Source organism: Lagenorhynchus albirostris, chromosome 14, assembly GCF_949774975.1.
Source record: "Lagenorhynchus albirostris chromosome 14, mLagAlb1.1, whole genome shotgun sequence".
Lineage (NCBI taxonomy): Eukaryota > Metazoa > Chordata > Mammalia > Artiodactyla > Delphinidae > Lagenorhynchus > Lagenorhynchus albirostris.
The window spans coordinates 50963271-50989907 of record NC_083108.1 but is presented as its reverse complement, the minus strand read 5'-3'; the positions used below and the strand labels follow the sequence as shown (position 1 = coordinate 50989907).

Here is a 26637-nt window from a genome sequence, read left to right as displayed (position 1 = left end):
CAAAAACATTCTAAGTGAAAGAAGTCATCAAAACAGACCATGTATTGTACAATTCCATTTATATCAACATTCTAGAATTGGCAAATCCGCAGACTGACAGTAGATTACTGGTTGCACAGGGCTGGTAGTAGTGACAGGAAACAGGGTGACTGCTGTTACAGGATTTATTTTCTAGTGATGAAAATATTCTAAATTTGATTGTGGTGATGACTGCATAACTCTATGAGTAAACTAAAAAACAGTGAATTGTATAATTTAAATGGGTGAATAGTACGGTATGTGAATTATCTCTCAATAAAGCCATTACAGGGCTTCCCTGGTGGCGCAGTGGCTGGAGTCTGCCTGCCGATGCAGGGGACACGGGTTCATGCCCCGGTCTGGGAAGATCCCACATGCCGTGGAGCGGCTGGGCCTGTGAGCCATGGCCGCTGAGCCTGCGCGTCCGGAGCCTGTGCTCTGCAGCGGGAGAGGCCACAACAGTGAGAGGCCCACGTACCGCCAAAAAAAAAAAAAAAAAGTCCCAAGTTGTTTAATGTAAGTGTAAGTACTCTAATTTTAATGAGGTGATGTTTTAAAAATACATTTTGAAAACAGAAAGATACTAAAAAAACTGTGAGTGAAAAATGACGTTTATTGAATACCATACTCCCTCTTGAAAAGTAGTATATTTAAGATACTGACCTGCAGTAATATACTGTGCTGAAGCCATTTCCCCTGAAGCTCTCAAGGCACCTGCATACCTAGGAACATTAAGACAGAATTAAATATTCACTTTATTCTGAAACTCAAATGGGAAGAAATTAGTTCAAAGGACTTATTATGAAACCCTCAACTACAAGTTTCTCTCAGTTGTTCCCACCATTTTTTCTTCTTCTCTTCTGGTCTTGTTCCTTTAAGAATTATATGGGCAAAAAAGGACTGCTAAGAAAAAATGGAAATTAGATGAATGAAGCCTACTTTAAATTCTTTCCTCTTGTCTAACTCATCTATAACATTTTCTAAAAATTGTGTAAACAAAAAAGTACATATAGCTGACTCACTTTGTTATACAGCAGAAACACAACATTATAAAGCAATTATACTCCACTAAAGATGTTAAAAAACTAAAATTAAAAAGCACATATTTAATATCCATTATTACAAAGAAAATAAAATATAATTTCAGAAATGAAGAAAAAATCATTAGATCAAAAACATTAGATCAGGGCTTCCCTGTTGGCGCAGTGGTTGAGAGTCTGCCTGCCAATGCAGGGGACACGGGTTCGTGCCCCGGTCTGGAAAGATCCTACATGCCGCGGAGCAGCTGGGCCCGTGAGCCACGGCCACTGAGCCTGCGCATCCGGAGCCTGTGCTCCGCAACGGGAGAGGCCACAACAGTGCACCCGTGTACCGCAAAAACAACAAAAACAAAAACACAAACAAAAAAAATTAAATCAAAATCAATAAATCTATATTCAGCACTAACTTCCTACACAACACTAAATAAGTCACTTAAATTTCAAGTCAGTTTTCTCACCTATAAAATGAAGGGTTCCTATTAAATGATTTCTAAATTCACTTTTATGATTCTCAGTTAATTTACAGCAGTACAAAGGACTGGCCACCCTAAAGGAAATACCCAAACCACTGTAGTTACTTATACAATGCTTTACGACAAAGGATCAAAAATTATCATTCAGGTAAAAACACCGGGCAATGGGAGAGATCCCACAAAACTAATATAAGATCAGTGCTTACTTGGGGGAGATGGGCAGTTGACTGGGAAAAGGTACAATAAAACGTCCTGGGATGATGAAAATGTTCTATATATCTGATTGTAAAATGAGTTACAGAGAATTTGCATTTGTCAAAACTGATCACACTGAACACATAAGATGCATACATTTCACTAGACGTAAATTATATTCCAATTTAAAAAAAAGGGGACTTCCGTGGTGGCACAGTGGTTAAGCATCTGCCTGCCAATTCAGGGGACATGGGTTCGACCCCTGGTCCAGGAAGATCCCACATGCCGCAGAGCAACCAAGCCCATGTGCCACAACTACTGAGCCTGTGCGCTGCAACTACTGAGCCTGTGCTCTGCAACAAAACAAGCCACTGCAATAAGAAGCCCACACACTGCGATGAAGAGTAGCGCCCGCTCACCGCTAGAGAAAGCCTGTGGAGCAACGAAGACCCAATGCAGCCAAGAAAGAAAAAAAAAACTCTGTGCTTATGTAAGTGAATGAAAGAGGTCACAGAAAATATTATGTTAAATTATACTCAATGGAATAATTTTCTTTCTTTTTTTCAATTGTTTAGATCTTTTGGAAACTCTTGCAACTAAAAAATTCTTAATTTTTCAATATACAATAATGCATGTTGTCTAAATTATATATGTTCATTTAAAAAATAAAAATCATATGGGCTTCCCTGGTGGCGCAGTGGTTGAGAGTCCGCCTGCCGATGCAGGGGACATGGGTTTGTGCCCTGGTCTGTGAAGATCCCACATGCCGCGGAGCGGCTGGGCCCGTGAGCCATGGCCGCTGAGCCTGCGCGTCCGGAGCCTGTGCTCCACAACAGGAGAGGCCACAACAGTGAGAGGCCCGTGTACCACCAAAAAAAAAAAAAAAAATCATAATAGTTTCCCTGTCAGACAGTTTAGCAACTTTTTAAAGGGCACTTCTGAAGTTAAAACGAAGTACTCATAAAGTAGATGCATCCCATAACATCACTGAAGTATGTAATTACATAACTGCCACTGTTATGAATTTACATCTAGTTACAGGGTAACATGAGTAGGTAACTATTACTACGTTTATGACAAAAGCTGCATTAATGAATTATCAATCTTTTTTTTATTATCTGAGAACAGAAAAATCATAGCTAATTTAATACCATCCCCCTAAAACTCTCAATATTATACCAAGAAAACTTATAAGTCCTAATTAAGATAAAACCATCCAATAAGCCAAACATTCATAATGAACTTCACAAAGAAAAAACTGCTAGAAAAGAGGAGGAATTGACAGGGGTACTAAGAGTTTTAACAGATACAAATACTGAGAGGTTTTTCAGACAAAAGAACCAATAGAGTACCTTTCATAATCTTTGCAAATAAATAAAAATTAAATAATGATATAGAAAATCTGAATGTAATTAATAAACTTAGGGCTTCCCTGGTGGCGCAGTGGTTGAGAGCCCACCTGCCGATGCAGGGGACACAGGTTCGTGCTCCAGTCTGGGAAGATCCCACATGCTGTGGAGCGGCTGGACCTGTGAGCCATGGCCGCTGAGCCTGCGCGCTGAGCCTGTGCTCCGCGGCGGTAAAGGCCACAACAGTGAGAGGCCCGCGTACCGCAAAAAAAACAAAAAGAAACCAAAAAAAACAAATAAACTTAATGCCTATTATACTTTATCACCTACAAAAAGAGGATGTCTTGACTTTTCTATCATCTGTGAAATATTCACAACATTCAGTCACAGATCAGATCAACCCAAACATTCATTGACAGAAAAATGAATAATTATTTGGTAGTATATACATACAATGGTGTACCCTACAGCAGGGGTCCCCAACCCCGGGGACACTAAATGGTACTAGTATGTAGCCTCTTAGGAGCCCAGCCGCACAGCAGGAGGTGAGCAGCAGGCAAGGGAGAGAAGCTTCATCTGTATTTACAGCTGCTCCCCATCGCTCGCGTCACTGCCTGAGCTCCGCTTCCTGTCAGATCATCGGCCTCATTAGATTCTCATAGGAGTGCAAACTCTACTGTGAACTGCGCCTGTGAGGGATCTAGGTTGCTTGCTCCTTATGAGAATTTAATGCCTGATGATCTGAGGTGGAGCTGAGGCAGTGATGGGGAGTGGCTACAAATACAGATTATCATTAGCAGAGAGGTTTGACTGCACAGAGACCATAATAAACCAACTGCTTGCAGACTCATATCAAAACCCCATCAGTGAGTGGCAAGTGAAAACCAGCTCAGGGCTCCCACTGATTCTGCATTATGGTGAGTTGTGTAATTATTTCATTATATATTATAATGTAATAATAACAGAAATAAAGTGCACAATAAATGTAATGCTCTGAATCATCCCGAAACCATTCCCCCCCACCCCCACACTGGTCCATGAAGACACTGTCTTCCATGAAACCAGTCCCCGCTGCCAAAATGCTGGGGACCACTGCCCTACAGCATGAACATGAATGAACACACACACAACATGGAAAAGCCAAATATAACGAGCCTGACTCAAATGAACATAATCTGTATGTTTCTGTTCATGAAGAGTTCGAAATAAGCAAAATTACTCAAAATTAGAAGTCAGGTGAGTATAACAACTTTGCAAAGAAGGGTGGGGGCAGTGGATAGGAAGGGATTGGTGAGGGGATTTTTGGAGTGCTAACAGAGTTCTGTTGATCCCCATCAGTTACAGGAATGTGTTCACTCTGGGATAATTCATTTGTATATGTTTCTATATAATTCAATAATTAAAAGCAAACTTTGGTTTTGCATAGCAAAGGAAACCATAAACAAAACGAAAAGACAACAGGAGAAAATATTTGCAAATGATGCAACAGACAAGGGCTTAATTTCCAAAATATACGAACAGCTCATACAGCTCAACAACGAAAAAACAAACAAGCCAATCCAAAAATGGGCAGGGACTTCTCTGGTGGTCCAGTGGGTAAGCCTGCACACTCCCAATGCACGGGGCCTGGGTTTGACCCCTGATTAGGGAACTAGATCCCACATGCATGCCGCAACTAAACAGTCCACATGCTGCAACTAAGAAGCCCGCGTGCAGCAACTAGGAAGTCCAGATGCCACAACTAAGGATTCCGCATGCCGCAACAAAGATCCTGCATGCTGCAACTAAGACCCAATGCAGCAAAAACTAAATAGTATAAATAATAATAAATTTTTTAAAAATAATAATACCTTTAAAAAAAGTCTACAAATAACAAATGCTGGAGAGGGTATGGAGAAAAGGGAACCCTCCTTACACAGTTGGTGGGAATATAAGCTGGTGCAGCCACTGTGGAAAACAGTATGGATGTTCCTCAGAAAAGTAAAAATAGAATTACCATATGATCCAGCAATTCTACTCCTGGACATATATCTGGACAAAACTATAATTCAAAAAGATACATACACCCCTATGTTCATAGCAGCACTGTTCACAATAGCCAAGACATGGAAACAACCTAAATGTTCATCGACAGCTGAATGGATAAAGAAGATGTGGCACATACATACAATGGAACACTACTCAGTCATAAAAAAAGAAAGAAATAATGCCATTTGCAGCAACATGGATACAACTAGAGACTGTCATACTAAGTGAAGTAAGTCAGAAACAGAAAGCCAAATACCATATGATATCACTTATATGTGGAATCTAAAATATGACACAAATGAACCTATCCCAGAAACAGAATCATGGACATAGAGAACAGACTGGTGGTTGCCAAGGGGGCGGGGGTTGGGGGGGGGAGTGGGAGGTTGTGGTTATCAGATGTAAGCTTTTATATACAGAATGGATAAAACAAGGTCCTACTGTATAACACAGAGAACTATATTCAATATCCTGTGATAAACCATAATGGAAAAGAATATTAAAAAACCAGAATATATGTATGTATAACCAAATCCCTTTGCTGGACAGCAGTAATTAACACAACACTGTAAATCAACTATACTTCAATAAAAAAAGCAAAAAACAAAAAACTTGGGGCAAAAGGAAAAGATAAGAATTTATAACTTATTTTTTAAATATTTATTTATTTTGACTACACCAGGTCTTAGTTGTGGCGTACGTGATCTTTAGTTGTGGCATGCGGGCTGCTTAGTTGCGGCAAGTGGACTACTTAATTGCAGCATGCAAACTCTTACTTGTGGCATGCATGTGGGATCTAGTTCCCCAACCAGGGATCGAACCCGGGCCCCCTGCATTGGGAGCACAGTGTCTTACCCACTGGACCACCAGGCAAGTCCCTTTTATAACATTTTTTAAAAAACATCTGAGCAATCTCATCTAATGAATAGAAAACAAGCAAAATCTCAGAATTAAATACTTTCATTCCTACATGAGAATAAATTAATGATCCAAGCATGCAACTTAAAAAATAATGTAACAAGCCTAAGGAAAACAGAAATAAAACATTAATACAAACAAAAGTAGAACGAATCAGACAACTGAAAGAACTGAGTGAATAAATCTAATAGCTGATTCTGTGAAAAATACACAAACCTCTGGCAAGGTAATCAAAAGAGAAAAAGTAACTAATACGAAATAAAAATGGAGAAAAAAATAGATCCCAAAACAGAGTAACTCATATGCTAAAATAGTTTAAAGACATAGGGACAAATTCGTAGGAAAAAATAAATTACCAAAACTGACTCAAAAAGACACAGAAAATGGACATTTAAAATGCCCCAAAAAGGGCTTCCCTGGTGGCGCAGTGGTGGAGAATCCGCCTGCCAATGCAGGGGACACGGGTTCGAGCCCTGGTCCAGGAGGATCCCACATGCCACAGAGCAACTAAGTCCATACGTCACAACTACTGACCCTGCGCTGTAGAGCCTGTGAGCCACAGCTACTGAGCCCATGTGCTGCAACTACTGAAGCTTGCATGCCTAGAGTCCGTGCTCTGCAGCAAGAGAAGCCAACACAATGAGAAGCCCATGCACCGCAACGAAGAGTAGCTCCCACTCACCACAACTAGAGAAAAGCCCATGCACAGCAATGAAGAACCAACACAGCCAAAAATAAATAAATAAATTTATAAAAATAAATAAAATGCCCCCAAAAAAGCTGGGTCCAGCCAATTTTATTCTATCAATTCTATCAGCCATTGGTCCAGCCAATTTTATTCTATCAATTCTAAGTTCTATCAAGAATAGATCATTCCTCTACAAATTTGAAAATGAAAGTAAAATAGCAGTCTAGTAATTGCTAATGAAAAGACTATTTTGTACTTACTAAGAGTTGGCTTGCCAGTCTCCAATAAGACAAAAATACTGTCATGTGATACTGTCTTTTACAAGTAACATAGAATTTTCAAGAGTAATTTTTATTATATACACTTTTCACTTTAGGTTCTAAATTTAGAACTCCCACATTAAGATGAGGTTCCACTGTTGGGCAGCATCAAGCAAACCAGATTTTATCTGCAAGTATTGTTCTTGGCCCTCACTGCTTCTCTTCAGCTAATCCAGCCTGTTTCTCTTAAATGCGTTTTCTTTCTACTCTTCATCAGTATACATCCCACTCTCCAGAACCTGCCATACATTTGAGGATGAACTTCAGCATCTCCAACAGTAAAGCATCTTTCATGGAATTGTCCTCTTTTCTTTCATTCCTATTTTATCAGTTAGTGTCATTTTCCCAAAGACATACAACCCCATCCACATCATTCTGTATCGATTAAGTTAGTAAGTACAGGGGCTTCCACCCTCTTGCAACAACTTAGAATTCAAAATAGTTTACCTGGTTTCAAGAAAATGGAAGCAACAAGATGAAATCTCCCTGCTTATAAAAAACTCAGAGAAGTTAATAACTCCAAAACATGAAAGAGAGCTGTCCTTGACGTAGAGGCTATAATAAGGAATCCCAGATGAAAAAAGTAAAGAGGAAGTCTTGGAAATAAGGCAAATCTGTCCCAACTAGCCACCCTCTATGACAGGGAGCTGCCCCAGCAAGCTACTCATTCAGATAATTTGCACTTGGGACACAAGAGAATACACTGCATAAGATAAGTACACCATCTTCAAAGAAATGAAGATCTATATATCCAAAGAGAACAAAGTTAAAGGACCAAACAGGAAAAAAAAAACCTTTAAATAAGAATACTTTGGAGCCTCAGAGAAATAAAAGCAGGAATCATATCCAAAACTTAAGAAAGGGAGATTTTATTAAAAAGAAGGTTGTGATAAATGAGCAGTTGTGAAACAAAGCTAACGTACAAATCAGTGAAATGTAAAACAGAACTGAGGCATTCTCCTAGAACACAGCACATAAAAATAAAAGTGCAGAGAAAAAAAAGACATTAGCAACAGATCCAAGAACCCCAATATTTAGAATATAAGAGGAAGGTAAAATAGAAGAGAAGCAATCTCTGAAGAAATAATGGCTAAGAATGTCCCAGAGTTTAGGACAACAGTCCTCAGACTAAAAGCACCCACTGAGGGCTAAATGAGATAAATAAAAGAAAACCCACACTTAGGACTGTTGGAAAACGTTGAAAACAAAAAAAAGAGAAAACCCTAAAAGTTACTGACAAAAGATTAAGAATAGAGATTGATATCAGACCTCTCATCAGTAACCATGGGCACACTACAACAGTGGGGAAATAACTATGAATCTCTGTGGAAAAATAACTGACTTTAACATTTCCCAGCAAAGCTGTTCTGAAACAGTACCCGTTTACTTGGTAGTCTTCCTCCATCAGACCATCAGTACCTTGAAAACAGGTGCTCTGTCTTATGCACTGGCAGTATATTAGTGGCAATCTAGGCAACTTCATGTAAATACCTGACAAGTGTTCACTTCAGAGAAATTCGGAAAACCTTCAGTTACTCTCAGGTTTCTGCATGTCCCTTCTCTCTCCTCTCTACTGCTCAATTTTATCAAAGCGTTTCACAAGCCAGTAGGGGAGAAAAAACCACACAGCATTCATAAAGCTAAGAATCCAAACTGTAGTTCAGAATTCCACCACATATTAATAACTGGCAATGTATGAATCAAAACAGATGTAATAAATGTAGTCAGAATTAAATTACATATTTTTTAAAGTTACACATTTATACTCACTGAAGAGAAGGGACCCTCATTTTATAGACTATTTGATATGTTCTCAAAACATGGATAACTGTTTACTGTAAATACAATAGTATAAAAACAAAGTTCTATTTCTTTTAAAAACCATTACTCACTGGTATAAGGATAAACATACAACGCATGTGTTTCTAGACTAGAATCGAGAATCCAATCTTACTTTTTATTACATACATTATGGTCAATTAATTTTCAAAAAAGGTGCTAAGACAATTCAACAGGAAAGACTAGTCTTCTCAACAAATGGTACTGAAAGAACTAGACATCCGCATGCAAAAGAATGGGGAAAACTACCTCCCACCATACAAAAAAATCACCTAAAAATGGATCATAGACCTAAATGTAAGAGTTAAAACTATATAACTCATAAAAAAATTTTATGACCTAGAAATTAGGCAATGGTTTCTTACATATGACACCAAGAAAAAAAATTCAACTACATCAAAATTTAAATTTTCTGTGCTACAAGAATGCGGTCAAGAAAGTGAAAAAACAACTCACAAAATGGAAGAAAATATTCGCAAATTACCTGAAAAAGGACTTGTACCCAGAATATATGAAGAACACTTACAACTGAATAATAAAAAGACAAACCATTTAAAGCATAGGAAAAGGATATGCTGATCAGACATTTCTACAAAGATATACAAATGGCCAATAAGCACATGAAAAGATGCTCAACATCATTAGTCACTAGGTAAATACAAATGAGGGCCACAGTGAGATACCATTTCACCCTTAGGATGGCTATAATCAAAGACAGAGTCCCAAGATGGCAGCCACCATGAAGATGACTGCATAGATGTCAATGTTACATCTGAAGATCAACAAAAGATAAATGTGCACAGAATACAAGTAGAATCACAGTTAAAGGAAGAAACAGAATTAAAAAAGAAACAGCTCCAAAATTTAGGAGATGCTTGTGAGGATATCACACTTGCAGATGACAACTGCTTAATGATATCTCATCAGATTAGTGATGTTTTCATTAGCCATTCTCAAGAAGAAACTTCAAGAAATGTTAGAAGAAGCAAAGAAAAATTTCCAAAAAGAAACTGATACCTTAGAATCCAGAGTGGAATCAATGCAGCAGGTGTTAGCAGATTTGAAAGTTTAGTTATATGCAAAACTGGAGAACAGCATAAACCTTGAAGCAGGAGAACGCTAAACATTTTACAATACTTTTAAAATGTTGCTCAACAGAGGTTACCATGTGACCGAGCAACCCACTCATAATCAAGAGAAATGAAAACAACTCATCTGCACAAAAACTTGTGCTTGAGTGTTCATAGCAGCATTATTCATAATAGCTAAAATATGGAAACAATCCAAATGTCCATCAACTGATGGATAAACAAAACATAGTATATCCATACAATGGAATATTATTTATCCATACAAAGGAATGAAGTATTGAATCATGCTACAACATGGATGAACGTAGAAAACATTATGCTAAGTAAAAGAAGCCAGTCAGCAAAAAGACCACGTACTGTATGATCCCATTAATATGAAATGTCCAGAATAGGCAAATCTGTAAGACAAAAAGTAGATTAATGGTTGCCTAGGGCTGGAGGTGGGAAAGGTATAAGGAGCGACTGCTAATGAGTATGAGGTTTCTTCTTGGGGGGCAGGGGAATATTCTGAAATTAGACCGTGGTGATGGTTGCACAACCTTGTGAATATAATAAAGACCATCTAATTGAACATGTTAAAAGGGTGAATTGTACGATAAATGGATTATATCACGATAAAGCTGCTAATATATATATATATATATATATATGACATAAAACAATCTCTCTTCTGTCTTACCTTTTAAGGGCATCTTTGAGTTCAGGTACAGAACGAATACACTGAACTGTAGCATTCATGTAACAAGTGTTACCAAGGTTTGTCAATCCACATGGTAATTCCATCTGATAAGGAAAAGGATTAAATCATTTTTAAAAGATGACACAGCATATATAAATCACTAAACACACTGAAGCAAATACAATTTACCAACTCATACCAATTTATTCTACCTTAACAATGTTTTATTTCCCTAACAAAAAATTTTACTTGCATCATGCGGACAATCATCCTGTTTTAATTCCCTTCTTAAAAATAATAAGAAAACAATCATATCAGTTCTGCCTCATCTGCAGGTTTATCACTGGAAGAGGGTAACAAAATATATACAGAAACACTTCAAAAAAATGAATGGTACTATATAAATGCTGGGTAGTAAAAATAATAATAATATTTGACAAGTGTGTGTTGGCCAGTTTCTAAACCAACACTGCATTTAAATTAAGGATAAACTGTATATTTTCAACATGGAAGGTTTTAAGAATTTAAATATCCCAGTATTTAAACTATTTAACTTCTTTGAGCCTGTTTTCCCATAAAATAACAGTAAACATTTAAATAGCACTATCTGCCAGACACATATTTATTACAGATATTCACTGACTTTATAATGAATTATTCAATTAAAATAGGATTCCTTGAGCCAATTTCAAAGATAAAACTTTTATTTACTGCTAATAACATCTATCTTAATATTGATTAAATCTTCAAAACATGTAGATGCTTTCTGAAAGGCATCTTACTAACTGTATTTCTTAAAAGTAGTGATCAAATATATAAAATGTGGTATGTCTTACAGCAGATGCTAACTGTTCTTCTGTCATGTCTTCTACGAAGACAGTTTTAGATGAGGGTTCCTCAGGAAGAGCATCTGCTGACCCCATCATTAGTAAAGTCATTCCCTGTTTAAAAAAAAATTAATTTCATGAAAATGCTGAAAAGTTGATCACGTTTATGTGCAATGAAAGAAGGCAGACACAGAAAAACACATGTTGCATGCTTCTATTTGCTAGAAAAGGTAAATCTAGAGAGACACAAAGTAGATTAGTGGTTGCTAGAAATGAAGGTGAGAATAGGGAGTGTCTTTAAATGGGAACTCATTTCTTTCTGGGGTGATGAAAATATTCCAAAATGAGACTGTGGTGAAGGTTACACAACTCTGTAAATACATTAAAGATCACTGAACTGTTAAAAAAAAAAAAAAGTACTAGGGTGGCTGCCTCAGGCCACAGGTCATCTGCTTATCTGAAAAGGGGTATAAGGAAACTTCTTAGAATAGTGGAACTTCTTTATCTTGACTGTGGTAGTGGTTTCATGACTGTATAAAGTTAACCAAATCCATCAAACTCTCACACTAAAGTAGGTGAATCTTACTCTCTATATACTATACGTCAATAAAGCTAACAGAAAAAACACAGTCACAAAGAAAGCTGAGAATGTTTTCAATATTGGAAAGGAGAGAATTCTTCAAATGATCATTAATATTTTGTGGCATCATTTCTCCCCATAACACACTAAGCACTGATAAGATTCTTTCTATGAAAGTCTACTGTGAAATGTAACCATTATTTACATTTGAATAGAAATATTTTGAAAGCATTGAAATCTCCATTATTAGAAAATATCAAACCAAACATATAAATTAGTTCAAAATATCTAATTTTATAATTCTACACATTATTAACTTAAGGGAATACTTATATTCAGTACAGATACACCATTCCATACAATAGAAGAACAATAGAGACACTGTCACCTTAAGTCTCATAATCCTGAAATGTGAACATCTTATTCAATATCTTTCTGGAAGACAAAAACATCTGAGACAAAGACAGAGGGTAGAGAGGTTTAAAAGAAAAAAAAGGCCAGAAGGAGAAATTTTTTAAAAAAAAAGGACAATAAAATAAAAATATCTAGACGAAGATTAAAATTAGTAAATTAATAAGGTCACCAAACTCATAGTCTTATGAGTACCTATGTTCAAATCCAACAATCTTCATTCTATCACCTATTATTTTTATTTAAACTTTTCTATAAGATAATAGCAAAGCAGTACTAAGCTATCACTAAAGAATCTTTCTTAAAAGACAACTGTCGGGCTTCCCTGGTGGCGCAGGGGTTAAGAATCCACCTGCCAATGCAGGGGACAAGGATTCGAGCCCTGGTCTGGGAAGATCCCATATGCCCCAGAGCAACCAACACTGTGTGCCACAACTACTGAGCCTGCGCTCTAGAACCTGTAAGCCACAACTACTGAGCCCATGTGTCACAACTACTGAAGCCCGTGTGCCTAGAGCCTGTGCTCCGCAACAAGAGAAGCCACCGCAGTGAGAAGCCCGCGCACTGCAACGAAGAGTAGCCCCCACTTGCCACAACTACAGAAAAGCCCGCACGCAGCAACAAAGACCCAACACAGCCAAAAATAAAATAAATACATTTATTAAAAAAAAAAAAGACAACTGTCTCAGGAAAACCAAATATCTGAGGAATATACTAGCAACAGTCAGTTAGAAAATACAACAGAAAAGAAAGAATACCAACAAATATCTAAGAGTAAACATAACAAGAAATATGTAATACTTTAATAAGAAAACTATAAAGCTTTACTTAGGGATATTAAAAAACACCTAAAGAAACTGAAAGACACGAAAGATTTCTGGAATAGAAAAATTATGTAAAGATGTGATTCCAAACTATCATATAAATTTAACAAAATTCCTTTCTGAAACTTTACAAAATGTTTCATTCATGTAGCAAATTCATACCCATGACAACAGCTAAGAAATTTCTGAAAAAGAAGAAAGACTAAAAACAACAATACCTTTAAAATTATTAAGAAAATAGATTACAAAATGAAGAATGCTGAGGACAATAATTTAGAAAAAAAATACTTTGAGTTCTCCACCTCATGATATGCCACACCCAAAATGAATTAGAAACTGAAGATTTAAACGTAAATAAAATGAAACAAATAATTACAAAACATTTATTTTCTAAAAGTCTTACTGTTTTTGGAAGATTTTCTAAAATTGACATAAAAGATGAAAGGACTCATGTCTCTAGTCTATAACTATATAAATCTTAAAAACTTGCCCATTACCACAATCAAAATTTTAAAGGACAAACTTAAAAAAAAAATCACTATATATAGGCACAATAGAAAAACAGGCAATAGAGATAAGTAGAAAGCCAACAAAAAAGGCTTAAAATTAAATTAAATATGCTTCCACCTTAAGAAGCTAGCAGAAGTATATATTAAAATCAAAGTAAAAGGAGGAAATGAAGCAAAGAGGGGAAATCAATAAAATAATAAATAAACAAGCAAAAGTTAACTCTTTGTACTGGGGAGAAAAAAGTATCAATGAAACTTTACAACCTCTGCCTAGATGATAAAGACAATAAGCAAGAAATCACAATTTGCCAATACGGGGGCTGGGGGAGGGGTGGAACGACAGAACTACAGATTCTAGAATCTGTAGGATATCCTGTAAGAATGTAGTATGACAATCAATCCAACAATTTAAACTAAACAGACCAATTCCTTAAAAGACACTACCAAAACCGGTGTAAAGAAAATATAACATCTGAATAATCCTACATTTATTAAAGACTCTAAATTCTGAATTAAAAGTCTTCCCACCAAGAAAGCTCCAAGCCCAGAGAACTTCACTAGAGAATTCTATGAGACACTATATGTGTGTGTGTGTGTGTGTATATATATATATATATAAACTCTTTCAGAAAAGAGGAGAGGTATGAATGCTTCATAACTCATTTTATACGGTCAGCATTACACTGATAGCAAAAATCAAACAAAGACAGTTCAAGAAAACTACAAACCATCTCTCACAAAAAAGAGACACAAAAATACTTAACAAAATACTACCAATAGAATCCACATTATATAAAAAGGAAAATATATAATGACCAAGTGGTTTACTATTTCGAAAAAGGCAGTGTAGTTCATCACATTGAGATTAAAGGATTTAAAAAGAAAAATTTCAATATATATAGAAAAAGTATTTGCCAAAACTCAACTCCCATTCATGATAACTCTCAGCAAACTAGAAATAGAAGAGAACTTTCCTCAACCTGATGAACATCTGTAAAAAACCTGTAAAATTCTACAATGGGCAAAACTACCCTATATATGTGTAGCTGTAGTCTCAAAAAAGAGGAAAGAGAAGGACAGAAAAAATAAAGAAATAGCTAAAGATTTTCTAAATTTAATAAAAACTATAAACACACAGATCCAAGAGGTTTAAGCAGAATAAACATAAAGAAAACCTGACCAAAACAAATTGCTGAAAACCAATAATGAGAAAAATCTCAAAAGCACCCAGGGAAAAAAGGACACATTACATGCAGAGGAACAATGATAAGAATGACAGCAACTGTACAAATGAGAAGACATCTTTCAAGTATTGAAAGAGTGTTAATCTAGAATTTAATACCAATCAAAAATGTTTTTCAAAAATGAAATGAAACCAAGAGCTTTTCAGAAAAACAAAAGCAGAGAAAACTCATAGATAGGCTCTGCAAAAAATGTAAAAAGGAAGTTCTCCAGGCAGAAGAAAATGATACCAGATGGCAATTTGGATCTGGATCCAAAGGAAGAGCACCAGAAATGGTAAATATGGGTTTTCTACGTTTTTTAATCTCTTTAAAGGATAAATGACTATTTAAAGCAAAAGTAGCAATGTAGAAAGTAAAAATAATAGCAATGTAGTATGGAGTTTCTAACAGGTAGAAGTAAACTATATATATGTATGACAACAACAGCACAAAGCAGGGAAATGGAAATACACTGTTGTCATAGTCTTATACTATGCCTGAAATCACTCGTTATAGATACATAATATAAACCCTACAACAGCAATTCAGAAACATCAAACATCATCATAGGACCCTTTATACCAACAGTTGGCAAACTTTTCCTATTAAAGGCCATATAATAAATATTTTAGAATTTCTGGGCCACATACCATCTTTGTTGCATATTCTTCGTTGTTTTCAACCCCACCCCTTTAAAAATATAAATATCATTCCTAACTTGCAGGCCTTACAAAAACAGGCTGCAGGCCAGATTTGGCTCAGAGTTCACAGTTTGATGACTCCTGCTTCACATTCTTAAAAATTGAGAACTTCTGTTATGTAGTTCTCAATATTTACCGTATTAGAAATTAAAACTGAGAAATTTTAATAATATTCATTCAAAAACAATAAACCCACTTAATGTTAAGATAATTAACATTTTATGAAAGATAATTATATTCTCAAAACAAAACTAGTGAAGACTGATATTGTTCTACATTTTTTCAAATGTCTTTAATGTTTGACTTAAGAGAAAACAGTGGATTTTCATATTTGTTTCTGTATTCAATCTGCTGCAGTATCACATGTCCCACAACCTCTGAAAAATTACTGTACATAATCAACAATAGAAAAGGCAAATAAAATCTTAATGTCAACATGAAAATACATTTTTTAAATATGAAAACAGTTTTGATCTCAAGGATTCCTTGAAAGAGTCCTGGGTACTGCCTGGAGTTCCCGGGATACACTCAGAGAACTGTTACCCTAGAGAAATCATTAAAACTCTGGGAATGGAGGGGAGAATGGAAAATGACTGTTAATGAACACAGGGTTACTTTTTGGATAATGATATGTTTTAAAACTAGACAGTGCTGATGGTTGCACAACTCTATGAATATAGCAGAACACACTGAAATGAACATTTTAAAGTGCTGAATTTCATAGTCAGTGAATTTTCTCAGAAAACTTATTATAAAAGCATAAATAACAAAAGAGATAAAGCAAAGTCAGAGATAAACACAAAATTAAAAATAATCGAAAAGAAGGCAGCAAAAGAACAATGAGACAGAAAACAAATAGCAAGATGGTAAATTAAACCCAAACATGTAGATAATAACACTGAACATAAGTGGTCTAAAGGTTCCAATTACAAAGTAGAGATTGTAAGACTGGATAAAAAAGCAAGACCCAAGTATATGCTAACCTAAAAAAATCCATTTTAAACAAAGACACAGATGTATTAAAAGCAAAAGGATGGGAAAATACATGAAACGCAAACAATAATTAAAAGAAATATGGTGTAGCTTTATTAAAATCAAAGTAAAACTGAGAGCAAAGAATATTACCAAGGATAAAGAGGGACAGTTCACTGTGATGAAAGGTCAATTCATCAAGATTTAACAATCCTATATATGCATGCACCTAATAACAGAACTTGAAAATACACAAAACAAAACTGATACAACTGAAAGGAGACATAATCAAATCCACAATAATAGTTAGAGATTACAACACGCTTGATAAAAGAAGTAGACAGGGCTTCCCTGGTGGCGTGGTGGTTAAGAATCTGCCTGCCAATGCAGGGGACACGGGTTCGAGCCCTGTTCCAGGAAGATCCCACATGCAGCAGAGCAACTAAGCCCGTGCGCCACAACTACTGAGCCTGTGCTCTAGAGCCTGTGAGCCACGACTACTGAAGCCCACGTGCCTAGAGCCTGTGCTCCGCAACAAGAGAAGCCACCACAATGAGGAGCCCACGCACCACAACAAAGAGTAGCCTCTGCTCACCACAACTAGGGAAAGCCCGCACCCAGCAACGAAGACCCAACGCAGCCAAAAATAAATAAATAAAAATAATTCAAAAAAAAAAAAGGTAATGGGTTTGCTATTGCTACTTTTAAATGAATAATATGTTTAATTTCTCAGCCTTAATTTCAAATACAATAAATATCGACATAACCCATATATATGAAATTCTTTGGGGTTAAAAAATAATTTTTGAGGGCTTCCCTGATGGCGCAGTGGTTGGGGGTCCATCTGCCGATGCAGGGGACATGGGTTCATGCCCCGGTCTGGGAGGATCCCGCATGCCGCTGAGTGGCTGGGCCCGTGAGTCATGGCCGCTGAGCCTGCGCTCCGCAACGGGAGAGGCCGCAACAGTGAGGCCCGTGATTCATGGCCGCTGAGCCTGCGCATCCGGAGCCTGTGCTCCGCAGCGGGAGAGGCCGCAACAGTGAGAGGCCCGCGTACCGCAAAAAAAACACAATAATTTTTGAGAGTGTAAAGAGGTCACAAAGACCAAGAAATCTGAGAACTGCACATGCCAAAAATGCAAGGTTTAATAGTTAAAAATCAATGAGACTAGCCAGATTACCAGAATAAAAGAGAAAAATCATATGATCCTTTTAATCAGCAGAAAAGTACTTAAAATTCAAGAGCCATTCATAACTTAAAAGGTCTTAGTGAACTAGGAAATGACAAAGATGTCCACTCCCACCACTTTCTATTAAATGCTGTATTAGAAGTCCTAGCCAGTAAAGTAAGGCAAAAAAAGAAGTAACAGCCGTAAAGACTGGAAAGGGAAAAGTAAAACTGCCTCTATTTGCAAAGAGCATGCTTACTTACATAGAAAACCCAATGGAATCTACAAAAAAACTACTGGAACTAGAAAGTGAATTTGGCAAGGTCACAGGTTAAAAATAAACTGTATTTTTTTTTTTTTTTTTTTTTTTTTTTTGCGGTACGCGGGCCTCTCACTGTTGTGGCCTCTCCCGTTGCGGAGCACAGGCTCCGGACGCGCAGGCTCAGTGGCCATGGCTCATGGGTCCATCTGCTCCGCGGCATGTGGGATCTTCCCAGACCGGGGCACGAACCCGTGTCCCCTGCATCGTCAGGCGGACTCTCAACCACTGCACCACCAGGGAAGCCCTATAAACTGTATTTTTATAATCTAGCCATGAACATTGGAAAACAATTTTTTTTTAAAGTATCATTAAATAGCCAAGAAATGTTAAGTTCCAGAATCTAACAAAAATCGTGCAAGCTCTCTACACTGAAAAATTATAGAACTGAGCTAAGAGAAATGGAGAAGTACACCTTATTTAAGGATTTCAGTACTCAATACCTTTAAGATGTTCATTCTCCCCAAACTGAACTACAGATTCAATGCAACCTAAACAAAATTCCAGGAGTCCGTTTGCTGGAATTGACTAATTCTAAAATTATAAGGAAATGCAAAGGAGTTAAAATATTCTTGAGGAAACAGAAAAAGTTGGAGAACTTACATTATCTTATTTCAAGACTTATTATAAAGCTTTAGTAATCAAGACCATGTAGTACTAGTATAAGGTTAATCAAATATATCAATGAAACAAGAGTCCAAAAATAAACCAAGAAATGATTTTCAAGAAAGACTCTGACATAAATCAATGAGAAAAGAAAATATTTTCAACAGATAGTGCTGGAACAACTGGATATACAGACAGAAATAAAGGCATTTGGAATACATTTTGTGTAATAATTAGGGAACTGCATTATAACTAGTGTTCTTAAGATAATACTTACATTTTTTATTTTGATGTTTCCCCAATCATCATCCTGTTTTAAAGACAAATAATAAACATTTAACCACCCCCATATAATCCAAACATAATCTAAAAATCAACTAATTTTATATTTCTACTTCAAAATAGAAATTGTCTATATGCAGATTTTGCTTAAAATTACTGTAATCAAAAGTATTTTTTAAAAAACAAAAAACAAATGCAGTCCTAAAACTAGTAAGTCTAACAATTGTTCAAACTACATAAGATACAATCTAAAAGGCAGTAAACTTGGCAGCACCAAAAGTACTGAAACACTTGACTGATGACAGATGCTAATTTTTTGCATATTTGGAACCAGCAGAGCTAATAACTAGCGTATGTTTGACAAGAATAAAGAATAACTTCAGAAATGAAATAAGGTCTACATAATTAGGGTGATTATATAATCACCCAAATCAAGAGACTCTTGAGAATCAAAGTGCTACTAAAAATTATACCAGGAGAGTAAACAAGACTACCCAAGGCAAACTAACCCTTAATAGTATTTGCTGCATCCACAAATGTTTCTCAAGTCCTACATTTCACATCTATGAATCAATTAACAAATACTTTGACTTCAGTATGTTCAATTTAAATCAAGTTTTTTTGGAAATGCCATGATTGGTCCACAGATATTTTGGCAGCTAAAAGCCCTTCCCTTCAGGGGATGGTCAGTTCCATATCACTCCTTCCTTTTTACTGAAGGTACCAGGCACTCAATACACCTCCCTTTGGTGGTGCCACTATTTCTTTTTGGGCATCCTGCTTCAAAGTAGAACGGTAAGTTTCTAAATGCCCTTCTCAGTTTAAGGGCTATTACTGCTAATCATAAGGAATGATAATTATAAATGTCTCCTCAAATAATGCCTCCTCCTACTTATCCAAGGTCACACAAAGCTGGGAAATGAACCCAGATCTGCTCGACTTGTAAATCACATGTTCTTTTGGTGCCTTACTATATGTTACTTAAGCCTCTCTGATGCTCAGTAAAATATGTAAAATACATTTACTTTCCTCATTTTTAATATACATACAGTTGACAATTACAGAAAACAAAAACCTGGCACAGAGTAAGTATTCAGTAAGTGGTAGCTATTAGTCATAGTTTCATTTAATTCACATTTTTCTGTAATTCTCCACAGTATACCACCAGTACACAGTTCAGCACAAATTACGTTACCAAGTTCACTAATGACCAGAAGCTCATACTGCAACTTGAGGGGAAACAATGTTTCTTCACCAATATCTGTTTTACGGCCCAGCTAACAGGGGTAGCCAATCCTTATCTCTAAAGTTAATTAGAGCTCTTTAGCATTTCACATCTAACTCTTGAAGAAAGTGTATTTTAAAAACTATACTTATGGGCTTCCCTGGTGGCGCAGTGGTTGGGAGTCCGCCTGCCAATGCAGGGGACACGGGTTCGTGCCCCGGTCCGGGAAGATCCCACGTGCCGTGGAGCGGCTGGGACCGTGAGCCGTGGCCGCTGGGCCTGCGCGTCCGGAGCCTGTGCTCCGCAGCAGGAGAGGCCACGGCAGTGAGAGGCCCGCGTACCACACAAAAAAAAAAAAACGTATATAGTATTACAAACAATAATAAAGAAAATACCTTCACATCTTTTCTGTGGCCCTTCATCAATGATACTGGTAAGCTTGGACTCTTAACTGTAATCAATGTGATCCTTCCAACAGAACTAATGGAAAACTTAAATTCCCTCCCTTTTAAACAAAAATTTCTTTCCTCCCATCTCCAGGCAGATGTTAGATAGTGATTACTTCTAAGAGAAAGGGGCTCCTTTTAATGGTAGGATGCAAGAAAGGCCAAAGGAAAAACTAACAGTTTTCTAGTATTCCAGAACCAGGGCCTTAGTAAATTTGGTACATTCGCATGTATATACAAAAACACATTGTGTAGTAGCCTTTAAAAAATAAATTTACCATACTGTTCCACATTTTTAACAGAGATAAAATTTCTAACCCCATAACTGAAAATTACTAAGGAAATACAAATAGACTTTTTTAGTCTATACAAAATGAAATACTTTTAACACACATTCATAAGAAAAAAATTCAAACACAGATAAATGGAAAGTGCCCCAATCCCCTGACCTCCAGAGATAATCACTGATAAAATGCATTTTAAAATCAAAATTTTAATGATGCTTTATAATATAGTCTTTTGAAATGGCTACAATGTTCCTTCCTTAAACTAACATGAATAAGAGTTTTAATACCACAGACTATATACTCTCACCAAATAAAAAATACCTTAAATGCTGCACTTTCTGGTGCTAGTTATTTTCACTAGTACATAATGAAAATCTGGACTAAATTTTACCTTCAATGTTCCTCCTTTCACCATAACCTTCTGTCTGGCCGGCTGGACTCCAGTCAGTGCAAAAAGCTGAGCCTTGAACACCATTGGAGGTTCATCAGTATTCAGTTCTACACCTTCAAATTTCTCCTTTCCCCATTTCACAGTAACTGCAAACAAACCATAATTTTTTTTTAATTTACAAAATAACAAGACTTAAGATTTAGAAGATCCTTAGGGAACTATTAGGCTAGTTCTTAAAAGCCAAACTATGTCATTAATCTTTTTACACACCTAAGGCCTACCAAATCAGGAGTGAAGTGAATGCAACAGATCTTGGATAAAATTTAACTGGATCTAATCCAACTTCTCATTTGATAAATAAGGAAATTGAGACTTAAAAGAAGCTGATTGATTAATGTCACAAAACCAGTCAGTAAATATACAGGGCTTCTGAATCCTACTCCAATAGTATCTGCAAAATATGACCACACTGAAACACTTCCCAAAATAAAGTTCACAGACTTCAGAATGTGTTTATTTAAACAATCATTAAAATCAGTTGAATATTACATACTGCTGAAATAGAGAGGGGAAAGAAAGGCTAGAGTATTTTGAGAAGAAAAAATATTCTTGGGAAAATAAAGCACACTGAAAACAGGTTAAGGAATATAGATCCTGGATTATAGGAAGAAAGGTGTAGAAGAACTGAAAGGTCTGCCTCCTGAGCAAGAGGTGGTCAAATATTAAGAATCCAAAAATATAGCTAAATTATTAAAAATTATAGAAATCCTACTTCACAGCCATTCAGATGGCTACAACAACAAAACCACAGAAGATAACAAGTGTTGGCAGGGATGTGGGGAAATTGGAACGCTTGTGCATTGCTCTGGGAATATAAAAATGGTACCGCCACTGTGACAGAAAGTATGGTGGTTCCTCAAAAATCAGGCATAGAATTACTACTATGTGATCCAGCAATTCCATTTCTAGGTATATACCCAAAAGTATGGCAACCAGGGAATCAAACTGATATTTGTATACCCATGTTCCTAGCAGCATTATTTCACAATAGCCTAGAAATGGGAGCAACCCAAGTGCCCATCAACAGTGGAATATACATACAATGGACATTAATCAGCCTTAAAAAAATAATGAAATTCTGACACATTCTACCACATGGATGAACCTTGGAGACATTATGCTAAGTGACACAAGCCAGTCACAAAAGGACAAATACTGTATGATTCTACTTATGTGAGGTACCTAGAGTGGTCAAATTCCTAGAGACAGAAAGAAGAATGGGGGTTGCCTGGAGGCTGGGGGAAATGGAAACAGGGGTACAGAGTTTCATTTTAGGAATGGGAAGAATTTCTAGAGGTGGGTGGTGATGACGGCTGCAGAGCAATCTGAATGTACTCAATGTTAAAAACTGTGCACTTAAAACTGTTTAAAACTACACTTTATGTTACATATATTTTACCACAATAAAAAAATTTCAATCTTATAAAATAGCTAACTTTTGAAATATGTTAACATAAACAAACTAGGGAATTCCCTGGCGGTCCAGTGGTTAGGACTCCATGCTTTCACTGCCCAGGGCCCGGTTTCAATCCCTGGTCAGGGAACTAAGATCCCACAAGCCATACAGCACAGTCAAAAATAAATAAATAAACAAACAAACAAACTCACTCACTCAAGGATGTACACAGTTTTTTCCACTGAAAACTTTATACCTACTCAAAATGAGAATCCCATAATTAATAGTTGTCTAATTTCTCTGATTACTAAAATCAGAATATAAAAAAGTGACCCTGACTCCAAATCCCTATTCTTTCACTAGTTCAATTAACGTGTTAGCGTTCATTCAATGATAAGCCCAGTAACAAGGATTAGGGAGACTCTCTGTGAACTCACAGTTTAATAAAGGAGAGAGGGAAAAAGGTTAAAATAATTAACAATACAATATAAATATTACAAATGCTAGAGGAGCACAGTGGAATGCTTCATGAGGGAGGAAGGATTCTCTGGAGAAAGTGTTAACTGTGAGTTACCACTATCAACTTTGAGTCTCAAAGAAAAAATCAGGTGTTAGAGAATAAGAATAAAAGCATTCTTGGAAAAGACTCAAAAGCATAAAGCAGCATGGTGTCCTCTGAGATACAAGTAATTCCCAGAGTGAAGGGGAAGCAGCTGAAAAAGGAGAAACTGACCAAAGATCAAATCAGGGAAGATAACATAAGTCACATTAAAACATACAGGCTTTAGGTTGTACAAAATGTGCAGCCCCTGAAAGGTTTTCATAAAGGCCACTTTGGTCTGGTTTGAACATTAGAACACTCTAGCAGCAGCAGAGAAAATACTGGTTTGAAGGGGGAACGACTACAATCATTGAGACAAACCAGAAACATATAACAATAGTACAAACAAAAGAGGGAGGACTAAATCAAAACTGTATTAGAAATAATGAAGACGAATCTGAAATTTATTTAGCTGTGTCACCATGGGCAAGTTAAACTTTTTGCTTACCCATAAACCAGGGGTTCCCAACCCCAAGGCCACGGACCATTACCACACCATGGCCTGTTAGGAACCGGGCCGCACAGCAGGAGGTGAGCAGCAGGTGAGGGAAAGAAGCTTCTTCTGTATTTACAGCCGCTCCCCACGGCTTGCGTTACCGCCTGAGCTCCACCTCCTGTCAGATCAGTGGCAGCATTAGATTCTCATAGGAGCACAAACCCTACAGTGAACTACGCATGCGTGGGATCTAGGTTGCACGCTCATTATGAGAATCTAATGCCTGATGATCTGAGGTGGAGCTGAGACAGTGATGCTACCGCTGGGGAGCGGCTGCAAATACAGATTATCATTAGCAGACAGATCTGACTGCACAGAGACCATAATAAATCAACTGCTTGCAGACTCATATCAAAACCCTATCAGTGAGTGGGAAGTGAAAACAAGCTCAGGGCTCCCACTGATTCTGCATTATGGAGAGTTGTATAATTATTTCATTATATATTACAATGTAGTAATAATAGAAATAAAGTGCACAATAAATGTAATGTGCTTGAATCATCCCGAAACCATTCCTCCCCAACCCCTCCCCGGGACTGTGGAAAAACTGTCTTCCACGACTGGTCTCTGGTGCCAAAAAGGTTGAGGACCGCTGCCATAAAGGAGAATTATACTAGTACCACGGGACTATGTTGAAAATTAAAACAAAGCAACAGGTATAAAAAACATTAGCTTTGGGCTTCCCTGGTGGTGCAGTGGTTGAGAGTCCGCCTGACGATGCAGGGGACACGGGTTCGTGCCCCAGTCCGGGAAGATCCCACATGCCGCGGAGTGGCTGGGCCCGTGAGCCATGGCCGCTGAGCCTGCGCGTCCGGAGCCTGTGCTCCGCAACGGGAGAGGCCACAACAGTGAGAGGCCCGCGTACCGCAAAAAAAAAAAAAAAAAAAAAAATTAGCTTTGTACCAGACAAAAAAGTGTTCGCTAATTTTTACAGCACTTCTTCTTAAACACGTAAGTGTCTGGACGTTTAATTTTCTATCAAAACTTATGACAGTACTTAAGATGTTCTTGTTTTAATACAGGGCTTTTTGCAGAATCTGAAAATACAGATTCTCAATATGGAGATGTCAAAGGAAGAAACCTTAGAAATCTACTTCAATTCCCTCATTTTGGAAATGAGGAAAAGATCTGATTAAATATTTAAGATGGAACTCAATTTCTAAGAAAGTTTGGTGAGTACAGGCATTTTTTGAGGGGAACAAACTACCTGTGTGTGCTTAAGTATTAGCATACACAGGTATTTACCGCCGTTACTTCATTAATGCCACTTAAATTCTATACTGCATAAACAGAATATTTCAAGTACCATTCTACTGTTCCATTGTTGTGGCCTTAGAAAAAGAGGTTGAGCAATCATTATTAAAGCATTTGGGGACACACAGTTTTGAGGGCATTAGCCTGCTGTGGCCCCCTTTGCCTGGCAAAGCAATAAAGCTATTCTTTTATACTTCACCCAAAAAAACAAACAAAAAATCATTATTAAAGCATTCAAGATTCTAGAACATCGAGAATCCATGTCGAGTTTAAACATTATTTTGTTTGATGTCATTCTTTGAAAACGCTGAATCTTCAATAAAGGAATTATGATACAGCGTCAAGGATGGCCAATGAATCACACATCGCTAGTCAACTGGAGCCACCACATACACTTTAGGGGCCATTTTGAATTACACTAGGAGACAGCAAGGTCCATTAACTCGGTAAAAACATGATCCCTGGCCAACCCCTCGGACTGCCATCACGTAAAAAAACCCTGTCAAACGCCAATCAAAAGGAAATGATACCCGCGACCATTTGTATTCCTTTACCTCTCAAAGCTAACACTGTGCTTCGGACACAGAAACACAAAACAGTGTCTGATGAAATGAAAATGAAGCAAAAAGCTCGCAATCTGCCTCGGGATAAAAATGAAATTGGTACAAACGGGGTGGTGGCAGCAAGGGGTAAGCGAAGGGAGGCTATGGAGGGAAACCCCCAGAACGAGGAAGGAAGGAAGGCTTAACCTCACATCTCTGGTCCCTCCATCACTCCCTTACCGAGGCTTCCCCTCCTGGCCGCTCCCTTCCACGGCTACGGCTACCACTGAAGAGGTTCAGGAAATGCCACTGCACCTCCAGCCTGGTCCCTGCTGCCCCGGGACACAACCTCACCCTACCCCGCACGCGAGGACAGAGACAGAACTATTCTGCAGAGTCACCACTCGGAGGGGCGGACGCTCGCTGCTTCCCCACCTCCCCTCCGGCTCCCACCCCACGCACGCGGTGGCCCAGGAGGGGCACGGCTCCCTCGCGTTGCAGGGCCCGGAACTCGCAGGGAGAGAGAAAGGGGCCAGGGTCCCCTCCACGCCGCGGAATCCCCGCCCCGTGCTCAGCGGGGCACCCGCCCTGCAGGCCAGGCCTACACAGAGGCCTAGCCCCGGGCGGGACTGCGGAGCACGAGACGAGGAGGGCGCTCACCGGAGTAGAGCGGCATGGCAGGGCGCGCTAGGAGGCGGCGGTGGCGCAGGAAGGCTGGGCCTGGCAAGAGCGGCGAAAGGAAAGGGCCGCAAAGAAGCTGTGGCGGCGGCCGAGGCGGAGGCGCGGTAGTGGCGGCAGATTCAGTGCGACAAGAGCCTCATTCAAACCGGCCACTGGCGATGACGCAGCAACACGCCGTCCGCCGGCCGAGCCACAGG

At 37.9% G+C, this 26637-nt stretch overlaps 1 protein-coding gene and 1 pseudogene across 7 annotated transcripts in view; one reads left to right on the top strand and one right to left on the bottom strand.

Moving 5' to 3' along the window:
* USP14 (ubiquitin specific peptidase 14) overlaps positions 1 to 26637 on the bottom strand; it is a 46264-nt gene extending 19627 nt beyond the window's left edge. The window contains exons 1-6 of one of the 7 annotated variants that reach the window (XM_060121552.1): positions 26420 to 26636; positions 21411 to 21556; positions 19057 to 19089; positions 11475 to 11579; positions 10639 to 10742; positions 682 to 740 (exon numbers count right to left, since the gene is read on the bottom strand). In XM_060121552.1, the coding sequence (XP_059977535.1) occupies positions 682 to 740; positions 10639 to 10742; positions 11475 to 11579; positions 19057 to 19089; positions 21411 to 21556; positions 26420 to 26435 (463 nt within the window). In that variant the 5' untranslated portion in view covers positions 26436 to 26636. Of the gene's footprint in view, positions 1 to 681; positions 741 to 10638; positions 10743 to 11474; positions 11580 to 19056; positions 19090 to 21410; positions 21557 to 21680; positions 21755 to 23915; positions 24729 to 26419 lie in introns of those variants that run through there. The other 6 variants (XM_060121554.1, XM_060121551.1, XM_060121550.1 and 3 more) reach the window with 6 other exon arrangements.
* On the top strand, positions 9596 to 9991 carry LOC132504377 (prefoldin subunit 4-like; annotated as a pseudogene).